Genomic DNA, 10,549 nt, shown 5'->3' with positions numbered 1-10,549 from the left:
CATAACTCTAAGGCCCAAGGTTCAAGTACCTATATAGTGTTTCCTAAGGACTCGAAGCGAGGCGACCATCTCTGTCGGCGCCTACCTGCACTTCTGTTGCTGTCTCTTATACACATCTAGATGTGTATAAGAGACAGGTAGAACAGCATGTCACCGGAAAGGTCACAAGTTTGATCTTTCCTTGTAATGTCACAATGGTGACATTAAAGCAGGCAGCCTTTTTACTCAATGGACCTCAGCTATTTGGTGGCCTGGTGCAGCAGATACTGCAGCAATGCCCTTGGTCTGTCAAAATCTCACCTTGCACAGTAGCTCACGCTAGCACCAAAGGTGATAATGGCTCAAGGGTATAGCACCACACACTTGAGGGGAGAGGAGAAATGCAGAGACAATGTACGGAGAAATAAAAAAGGATCTTGAGTGTTCAACCCTTTTTCTCCTTCATCATTCTCTATCATCAGACAATTCCATCCAAGGACCCTATTAACCTTGACAGTGAACCCCTGTTCTCTGGGTAATAAGAGAGCCACGGTCAGCCTCTTTTATCCAAGTCAGGACATGAGGACCTTGTGGGGGACCTTGATTATCACCCAGTAGCTCATAATAATCACAAGTCTAATGCATGTGTGATGGTAAACTATTACATTATTTTCATATGTGATAATTGTTCCTAGTATGAATCATTGACTCTTACATCTCTGAAACGTTCCATATGATTTGAATGTTCTGCCAATAAACACAGCTATGTTGGCTCCCCAGCAGTACTCAGAACAGCCATGTCTGAGGGGTGAGTCTATAACTGTCACACTCTGTGCCTTTCAATCAATCACACAACTATGGCAATGTTGTCAATATGGGACAGAAAATAACGCCTTCTTTCGATTTGTTTGTTTGTTTGTTTGATTTGCAATATGTTGAAACAGACCGGTAAGTCAGTTTTGGACATATTTTCCCCCCTCATATCTTTTGTTGTGCCTAATATCTTAAAATTGCCCTTTTGTTCATTACTTTGCTTTGTTGTGCACAGTTAAACCTTTGTAACAGTCCTTTTGATACTGTATACATACAGTTGAAGTCGGAAGTTTACATACACTTAGGTTGGAGTCATTAAAACTCATTTTTCAACCACTACACACATTTCTTGTTAACAAACTATAGTTTTGGCAAGTCAGTTAGGACATCTACTTTGTGCATGACACAAGTAATTTTTCCAACAATAGTTTACAGACAGACTATTTAACTTATAATTCACTGTATCACAATTCCAGTGGGTTAGAAGGTAACATACACTAAGTTGACTGTGCCTTTAAACAGATTGGAAAATTCCAGAAAATGATGTCATGGCTTTAGAAGCTTCTGATAGGCTAATTGACAGCATTTGAGTCAATTGGAGGTGTACCTGTGGATGTATTTCAAGGCCTACCTTCAAACTCAGTGCCTCTTTGCTTGACATCATGGGAAAATCAAAAGCAATTGACCCAAGTTAAACAATTTAAAGGCAATGCTACCAAATGCTAATTGAGTGTATGTAAACTTCTAACCCACTGGGAATGTGATGAAAGAAATAAAAGCTGCAATAAATCATTCTCACTACTATTATTCTGACATTTCACATTCTTAAAATAAAGTGGTGATCCTAACTGACCTAAGACAGGGCATTTTTACTAGGATTAAATGTCAGGAATTGTGAAAAACTGAGTTTAAATGTATTTGGCTAAGGTGTATGTAAACTTCCGACTTCAACTGTATGCTGTGTAGGCAGTTAGCATGTCATGCGTATGAATAGCCACACTGACATCTTGGCAACAGCTTGTGCGACTTAACATGTTAGACATTATAATCTATCAGCAATTACTGAGCAATTGTCGTGTCACAAGGCCATTTGTCTCAGGCTAACTGATAATCATCCAAATGATCCCAAGACCACTGGAGCAACACAGAAGGACTCATTTTGGTATCAATACCAAGCCACATACACAGTAGAAATGAGCCACTTGCTCTCTAAGACTGTGCTTCAATGAATCCTTGGTGATTTGGTGGCAGAGCATTACATTATATTACATTAGGAACCACAGCTCATCCTAATCAACAGAGACAGGCTGTTGTATGCTCTGTAGCGCCGCTATAATAGAGACCACATATGACTATAGGCTAACATCATCAGTGACTGTAATGAATGAGCCTACCTACATATGAAGATGTGCTAACATCATTAGTGACTGTAATGAGCCTATTATATACCTGTTATGTCTCATCTCTCTCTTCTAGAAAAAGACAAAGTACTCAGCAACCCGCAGGTTACTGCTGAAGGTAGGTCGGTCTGGTGGGAGTGAAAAATAAACTTTATTCATAGTACTGATAGCACATGTATGTTTAGCAGGCTGCATATGACTAGTACACGTGTTCAGATGTAGGATCTTAATTTGACCTACAGCATATTGTCACAGCAAATAATCTGGATCCGGACCAAAATGTTCACATTTTGACGGTGAGGAAATATAACACATTTTCAGTGCGTCACTCCGGACCTCATTGAAGACTGAATGTGGGCCCCGTGGCAAAATTAGTTTGACCCCCCTGCTTTAGTCGATAATGTTGCTTGATAGGTGGTTAGGCTATTACCTTGACAAAAGTGGCTGGATGAAAAGTGCAATATTGTTAATATAACTGTGTGCTAGTGTGGGTTTTCAGTGAATTTATGTCAATCACAAAATTCTCAGCACCAAAGAATGATCAAATTAAGATCCTACATCTGTACACACACAACAACAACAACATACAAGTGCCTTGAAAATCATGTTCACCAAAACTGAAATAATTAAAAGTCAAAAAAACACTTGAAAACACAACATTTTGCACATCAGTTGAACTATGAATTGTATTGTCTTATTATTAAGTTGTTCAGRCATGTTTCCCTATAGCAAAAACTGCTGAAGAAAGCTGGGGTCTTGCTGGTCCAGGAGCAAAGCAACAAGGTGACGGAGCGGGAAAGCACCTTGAATGAGAGAGTACCACCGCTGAAACTCTCTGGCCTATCTGTGCAAGAGCTTCAGGTACACTAACATAACTCTAAGGCCCAAGGTTCAAGTACCTATATAGTGTTTCCTAAGGACTCGAAGCGAGGCGACCATCTCTGTCGGCGCCTACCTGCACTTCTATTGTCCAGAGTTTATATGGCTCTGGTATATGGCTCTGGTCAGAGATGGGCAGTATTTACATTTGTCATTTGTATTTCACTGGCCTGAACTACAATCCAATGTGTTTTGTAACAAGATACAGTACTTTTGAGACCTGCTTTTTAATTTATTTTGTACTTTTTTTGGTAAAAATATCATTGTTTTTATAGCGGTTCACAATTTTTTGGCCTCCTTTCACCCTTCATTGGTATCAGAAGTCTGATGGCACTATGGTGTGATAAAAGTGTCTGGTAAATTATCAATATGTAAATGTYCAACAATTAACACTTGCAAAGCATGCAGGGAATTATTCTAATGAGCTCCTCCCCCGAAACAAGGCCAAAACTAATAACCAGTGTGCTTTGCAATTGTTTCTTTTTACATTTTGCTCATTTAGCAGACACTCTTCTCCAGAGTAATTTACAGTCAGTGCATTCAACTAAGGTAGATAAACAACCACATATCACAATCATAGTAAATAAATAAAATAAAAATGTTACCATTACTGAGAATGTTGTTGTAGTGAAGGCGTGTAGTTGCAAAGGTATTAGAAAATACCTAAAATAGCTGTGTTTTGATTACGCCCCTTGAAAAAGTTTTTGCTATTTTATTTTGATACGTTGGTCTTWAGAGTATTTTTTAATTGTAACAAGATAGTATCTTTTCCTGTTTTTGGCTCTGGTCAAAAGTAGTAGGGAATAAGATGCTATTTGGTGTGCAGATAGTAACCATCCAAGCTTACATTGTCTGGACTTATTCCCTGGTGCGCTGTTGGTAAAGAACACCATCTCCKTTTTTGTTTAGACGTGTCAAAATAAAAATAKATTGTAGCACCCTTCTACCTGTCTCATTGATGAGTGAGTGGAATTTTAAAGTGGTGGCTTTTGTAGTTTTTTTTGATGCATCCTCCCACAGTACTTTTTCAACAGTCTTTGGTGGCTTATAGATGACTGAGTCRTTTTTTCTTCACAGGAGCTCTGTAAGGAACTGCACAGGAAATGTGACACAGTGGARGAGGCACGATACGATATCGAAGCKAAAGTGCTCAAGAATGAGAAAGAGGTTTGTTTTTTTGTAATGTAAATTAAATAAGTGTACGCTGTCAGTCTTAGGACAGTTACCTGAAGTTACCTGAGATCTATGAAAGTGCCTCCAAGTGTATTTCGTTGAAGATAACTATTTTTATACTGACTTGGTGATTTCAATATTCTAGAAGTTCCAAAAGTGCCACAAAATACTTTCTTTCTCAAATGAAAGCCTTTTCATGTTCATTGAAATGCCAAGASCCTAAATGGCAACATGCTTAGCTTATYAGGGTACAGGAGAGTGAACCTTTTTGCTGTATGAACATCTCAGCTCGTGGACCTGAATGCAAAGATCAACGAGCTGAAGGGGGGGAAGCGACCTAACCTCAAGAGGGTCAAGAAGTCTGCCGACGCTAAGCTGGGGGCTCTGACTGAAGCCAAACTCAGCTCCAAGGCAGACTTCAAGTCCAACCTGAAGACAGTCAAGAAGGACAAGAAGGAAGAGGAGGTAAGACTGGGAAGTTTAGAAATAAACATACAATGGCTTCTGGTAATGTCATAGTTTACGGCGCTGTTTCAGCTGGCACGGTATTTTCTTTGTACGAACTACACAAACAMGTGGTAACAATGMGTACTTAGTCCAAATAATTCAACACATTTYGGTAAAGGTTTGATTCAAGTGATACTGATCAAGATACAGAGATCCTTGGTCTTGTTTGCTGTGTCTGAGTCGTGTTCGATCATCCAAACTGTACGTGACCATGGTAACCAGGCCGTCATTGTAAATAAGATGTTTTTTTAAATTGACCTGCCTGGTAAAATAAAGGTTACATTTGAAGGACTGTCCATTCTCTTCACAGAAAGCGGACCCGGGTGACTGGCGGAAGAATGTGGAGTCCATGTCTGGAATGGAGGGCAGGAAGAAGCTTTTCAATAGCTGAAACAGTTCAAATACACTGGCTCTGTAGAGATCTGTGGCTGCAATACCTGATTGTTTACTAAATCATATTTGMGATTTTCCTAAAAATATATTTTTGCAGTGAGATTGTGTGTTTTGGAGGAAAGTAATGAAGTGTGAGGTATTTTACACTGAAGACTGTGGGAACTATAAAGACTGTGGGAACTAATCAATAGTTTTATTAAAAACTACTTAGTGTGGGCTACTTGATTTCATGTTTGATTTAGATTCCTATAAAGAGAAAATAGTCYAATGTGGAACAACCTAATATACTCATCATATCAGTTCATTTTGTAAATATTCAATTCCAGTTTGTTATTAAAACACCAATTATTCTGTTTGGGTTAATCTGCCAATATTTATGATTAAAAAAAATATGATGAAGTTGGTTCTCTTTCATGTTGTTTACTTTTGCCATAATGCAATATGAAAATCTTAAACACATACAGTGTAGATGCTGTTAATTACATGGATAAGCCACTCAATGTGTAGTGTWGGATTTTCAAGAGCAGTTCTCCTTTCAGACTGTGGGTGACACTATAGACAAGCTAATGTACTGTTTAACCGAGGTTGCCATTTTCACCTCTGTCACTTCAGTTCAATCCTATCACCACTAGGGTGTATTATAGCATTACCCTTACATTTAAAAGTGGACCTGTGGGTGGTTTGTGCTTACAAATGATACCTGGAGGTATCATTCACTATCACTGATCTTTGGTTATCAATGGCAAAGTCAGCTGGGCCAAAGACTACTAGCAAAGCAAAGAGACGTTTGAATAGTTGCGTAGTTCGGGTGAATTATACCATTAAAGCAAACGACACTGGTGGAATTCAGCAGACATAAACATAAGCAGTTTCTATAATGGGCACCATACTGCGACCAATATGCTGCTACAAATGACCTATAAAACCAGTCATAAGAGTGTCTAAGTCCATAGTGCTGTATTGGAGAGGGGAGGCAATGTTTTGGCAGAGAAAYAGCTGGCTAGAGGCAGGGAAAGGCAGTTTGGAACAATGCATCCTCTCTGCAGATCATACAGATGGTACAGAGGCCCACATAGGTGTGTGACCTGCCATAGGGGCACAAKGGGTGGAGGAYGTCAAGCAGRATGCTTCTGTAAATATGCATTKATTTTTATATGGATGCGATGTGTTATAGTTTTTCTGTGATAAAGGACAGCTACTGTCCRCAACCCTTTCCACAGCTCTCTTTGGCATGAGACACATTTGCCTGCGCTGGTGGGAAAATGGTCAAGGCAAATGTGATCGGAGTAAACATTTACAATGTCTTAGAGAGGCTCTAAAACTATAAACATTCGGTATCCCATTTGTTGTGGGAGACAGAGACACTATATTCATTTTGTTTCTATTTACTGTACAGGACAATGTGATTCTTCGGGTTGCTGATACTCCTTTAATAAAGTCGCTTTTTTACATTTTATGATTAGCAGATGGCCCAGTTTTGAATGAAAGCAGATGCGGGCTCCGTAGTAATATTAAACATCCCACACAATGTTATATGTGACCTTGCTGTGACTGGACTGCAGGAAGGACTTCAAAGGTTTATGGTATGTTGCTGTACTATGTGTCACTGTGATTTAGACTGAAAAAAATCAAGAAACAAGGCTTAAGATCCACTTTGAGTACATGTACAGGGCTGGTATTAAAATTAATTGCTCAACATGCAGTGGCCCGCAAAGCTTTGATGGGCTCATACAGCATCAATAGACAGCTTGGCCAGGCTTGTAAGATACAATAAATGGCTAGGCTACATTGAAGTGTGGGAAATCTACTTTGCTATAAAAGAAGTATGCTGTTCACTGCTCTCTCTTCCATGTCTGGCAACCCTTGCCAATGTAATATTTCCTTTCAGCAGTCGCCCTGTAAAATGCATGCATTCTATACCAACTTAGTGACATTTCCTTAAATCACAGTCAACAAGGGTTACCCACTAGGGAGGTTGTTGAAATCATTCTGTCAGAACTGACAAATGAAAGTACGCAGACTGCCATTTATGGGCATCAGTCYACAGGGCACGATCACCGGAGGGCCATGGGGGAGATGCTCCTGTAGGCCCAATGAAAGTAGTGACCTGAACCCCATGCTGAGAGAGAAGAAACTCAGCAGATGTGTCGAGGAGTGGTCATCCTCCTGCATTAGTGGGATGTTTTATTGGCACTTCCTATGGAGCATAGGCTATGTTGGGCACGTGCCAGGGCCCATCACACTTGACAGTCTCTGAAGTCTCCTCCTTGTCATGGTGATGGTGATGGCTCCCCACCTGCTCGGAATGGAGATGGCTCAGTTACTGTAAAGGGCTGTGCTGCTTAGTGTGATTTAAGATGCACCTGTGCGTAGGCTACATACCTCAAATGATATAAACATCATTGTCCCGTTTCATCACAAGGGTGTTTTCTCAGTTGATCCCTTTCAGACAATGTTTGTGATATCAGTTCGGGGGGAAATTGTGCAGTGTGAACACTTCAAAGGAACTCCGACCCCTCAAAAGAGCCCTGAAGCGAACCGAACTTGAGACCATCTTGAGAGGTGGTCTGAATTCGGTGCGCTTGAAWTCCGCGGTCCGGTTCCCTTTTATTAGGACAATGTGAACACAGAGCTCCCAAAGGTTCGCTTTTCATTATTCCCGCACCACACACTAGACTACTGCAACACCGTTTCCCCTGCCATAAACCCTCACATTGGTGCAACTAAAGAGAGAAGATGATGACTTGCAGGTTCGCGGGGGAAAAAACGTGTGCTGTTTATGGATATTGATTATCGATTGTCAAGGACGCGCAGATATTCCAAAATGAGTTTTTAGTTCAGATTATTTGTTTGCAATATGTTATCTATAGGTTAAGAGAGATTCATAAACTGTTTATTGATTGTGTGGTTTGAATAGTGTGAGAAGACAACCCATTTGGTGAGAATCACAACATAGGGTACGAAATCTATTCTAGCTCTTAAAGGGGCAGTAGCCTACCTTGAGTGTACWATTACAGTATTATTTATTCTGCAGCTATTCTATTGCTATTTATTCTGTTACCAATCACATTTACATGTTAATAGTATCTTCTGATTGCAATTATTATGTCTCATATTTTAACTAAATGCAGTCTCTTAGCTTCCAAAATGTAAGTAGMTACTGTATATCTAGATGTCCYGTAACACATTCTGATTGAATGGCTTGTCCTGCACTTTGTAAAAACCCAGAATGCATGTTGTAAAACGATCTTAGTTATTTTCTAAACATAGCAATGTGAATGCAAAGAGGACTCGGCCCACAAAATAGGTGAAGTGAACTTAGGAAAGAGTTGGGTACTCATTCAAAGGTAAGGGCTTTTCTGTACCCCAGAGTTGACTTTAAAAAGGACTGAGATTGGATCTTTTAAAGTGGACTATATGTGAAAAAACCCTAATTTATGTCAGATTAGTCAACAACTGAGGCATCATTTTTCAGTTTCATTATTAAACTCCACTGTACATTATTCAACCACGTTCCATGTTCAACGTTTTATATTCTCTGCCACAATTTCTCCAATTCGGCATGAAGACTCAGGTTTACATTAGGTATAGAGCTGAAGATGTAAGTAAGATGGATTTTCTGTATGTGCTTTAGCCTTATAGCTGGGGATGACGGTGTCCCCCAGGGATGWGTTCTGGTGCACCTTGACATGTAGAAGAGGTGGAACCTGAGCCAYGTGGGTCACCGCTAGGCCTTCTAATCTCTCTGTGGGCCCGTAACACGCTACATATAATTGATCATAATAAATCATTTGACATAATGCAGAGTGGAAATTAGCCATAGAGGGAGGTCATAGGGAGATGGAGCAGGGATATGTTCAGTCCCATATACGAATTCATCATGCAGCTTAAAAYAACGAGTATCCACAGAAGGGGCTTGGGTTTCACGAGAGCTGCGGGGGATTTGGGAGATTAKGCACATGGATGGATGTTATGGTCATGCTTTATTCAGTTTCATTTTGAATGTCTGGTTCAATAACAGTGTTCATTCATGAATGAAAATGTGACACGCTTTTCTCTCACATTTTTCAAGTACAGAGTCTTTTTTGTTAATCTYCTATGCTGTCACTTGCCGTGCTTGTGTTGAGGCTAAGCACACCAAATCCACTACAACTTTGTATCAACCTTACCACAATGTTTCATTAGTGTCAAAAAGCTTTACAGCAGCGCATTTACAAAAACYTTGTATTTTTACTAGGATTCATTCCCCACAATTCACTAAAACTGGGAACGCTGCTCTGGAGACCGATTTGTGAAGCTGACGTTCTCAGACTAATCTTTTCTTTGTCCATGGTCCGAGGAGGACCAAAGGTCAATGTTGAGTCAACCATGAGACCAGAAGCTCCGGGAGTGTAGCCTTGACTGTGGCTACAGCTGGGCATCCATCCTCAGGTTGACTAAACATAGGGAGGAGAAAGCCCAGCGTCAATCCACCCTGTCTTTGATGTGGGCCGTGGTGTTGGAGGTCAACACAGCTGCTCATCTGCCTGCAGGTTTTGGGTGTTTGTTTTTTCCGTAACACCTTGCTCAGAGAACTCCCTGATTGTGGTGTTTAAAAAAAAACAACTGTCTACTAGACTGAAACACAATTAAATCAAATCAAATCAAATTGTATTGGTCGAGTACACATTTATTGCAAATGTTATTGCGGGCATAGCGAAATGCTAATGTTCCTAGCTCCAACAGCGTAGTAATACCTAAAAATACAAAACAACACACGCAAATCCCCCCKAAAATTAKGAATTTTAGAACGAGTAGTGTCAGAGTCTGGAATATAAATATGTATGTACAGTGACTTCAGAAAGTATTCACATCCCTTGACTATTTACACATTTTGTTGTGTTACACAGTAGGATTACCATATAAKAWTTTTAGTTTTTTGTTAAATGATCTAAACAAAATATTCTGTAATGTCAAAGTGGAAGAAAAATTCAAACATTTGTAAAAAATATATGGAAAAAATTTGATAAGAATTCAACCCCCAGAGTCAATACATGTTAGAATCACCTTTGGCAGTGATTACAGCTGTGAGTTTTTCTGGTTAAGTCTTTAAGAGCTTTGCACACCTAGGTTGTACAATATATGCACATTATTATTTTGTAAAATTTTCAAGCTGGTTATTGATCATTGCTAGACAGCCATTTTCAAGTCTTGCCATAGATTTTCAAGCCAATTTAAGTAAAAACTGTAACTAGGACACTCAGGAACATTCAAATCCATCTTGGTAAGCAACTCCAGTGTATATTTGGCCTTGTGTTTTAGGTTATTGTCCTGCTGACAGGTGAATTTGTCTCCCAGTGTCTGTTGGAAAGCAAACTGAACCAGGTTTTCYTCTAGGATTTTGCCCYTGCTTAGTTCTATTCCGT

General features: G+C 39.8%; 1 protein-coding gene across 1 annotated transcript in view; it reads left to right on the top strand.

Annotated features, from left to right (window-relative positions):
- The window catches only part of LOC111951279 (troponin I, slow skeletal muscle), an 8,263-nt gene extending 2,716 nt beyond the window's left edge, over positions 1 to 5,547 (top strand). Inside the window, 6 exon segments of the mRNA XM_070434760.1 lie at positions 760 to 791; positions 2,269 to 2,310; positions 2,922 to 3,053; positions 4,149 to 4,238; positions 4,533 to 4,709; positions 5,062 to 5,547. Coding sequence (XP_070290861.1) covers positions 777 to 791; positions 2,269 to 2,310; positions 2,922 to 3,053; positions 4,149 to 4,238; positions 4,533 to 4,709; positions 5,062 to 5,142 — 537 coding nt within the window. The 5' untranslated portion in view covers positions 760 to 776 and the 3' untranslated portion in view covers positions 5,143 to 5,547.
- Positions 5,548 to 10,549: the final 5,002 nt, after the last annotated feature.

Source organism: Salvelinus sp. IW2-2015, linkage group LG24 (genome assembly GCF_002910315.2).
Source record: "Salvelinus sp. IW2-2015 linkage group LG24, ASM291031v2, whole genome shotgun sequence".
NCBI lineage: Eukaryota > Metazoa > Chordata > Actinopteri > Salmoniformes > Salmonidae > Salvelinus > Salvelinus sp. IW2-2015.
This window is presented reverse-complemented; position numbering and strand designations above follow the sequence as displayed.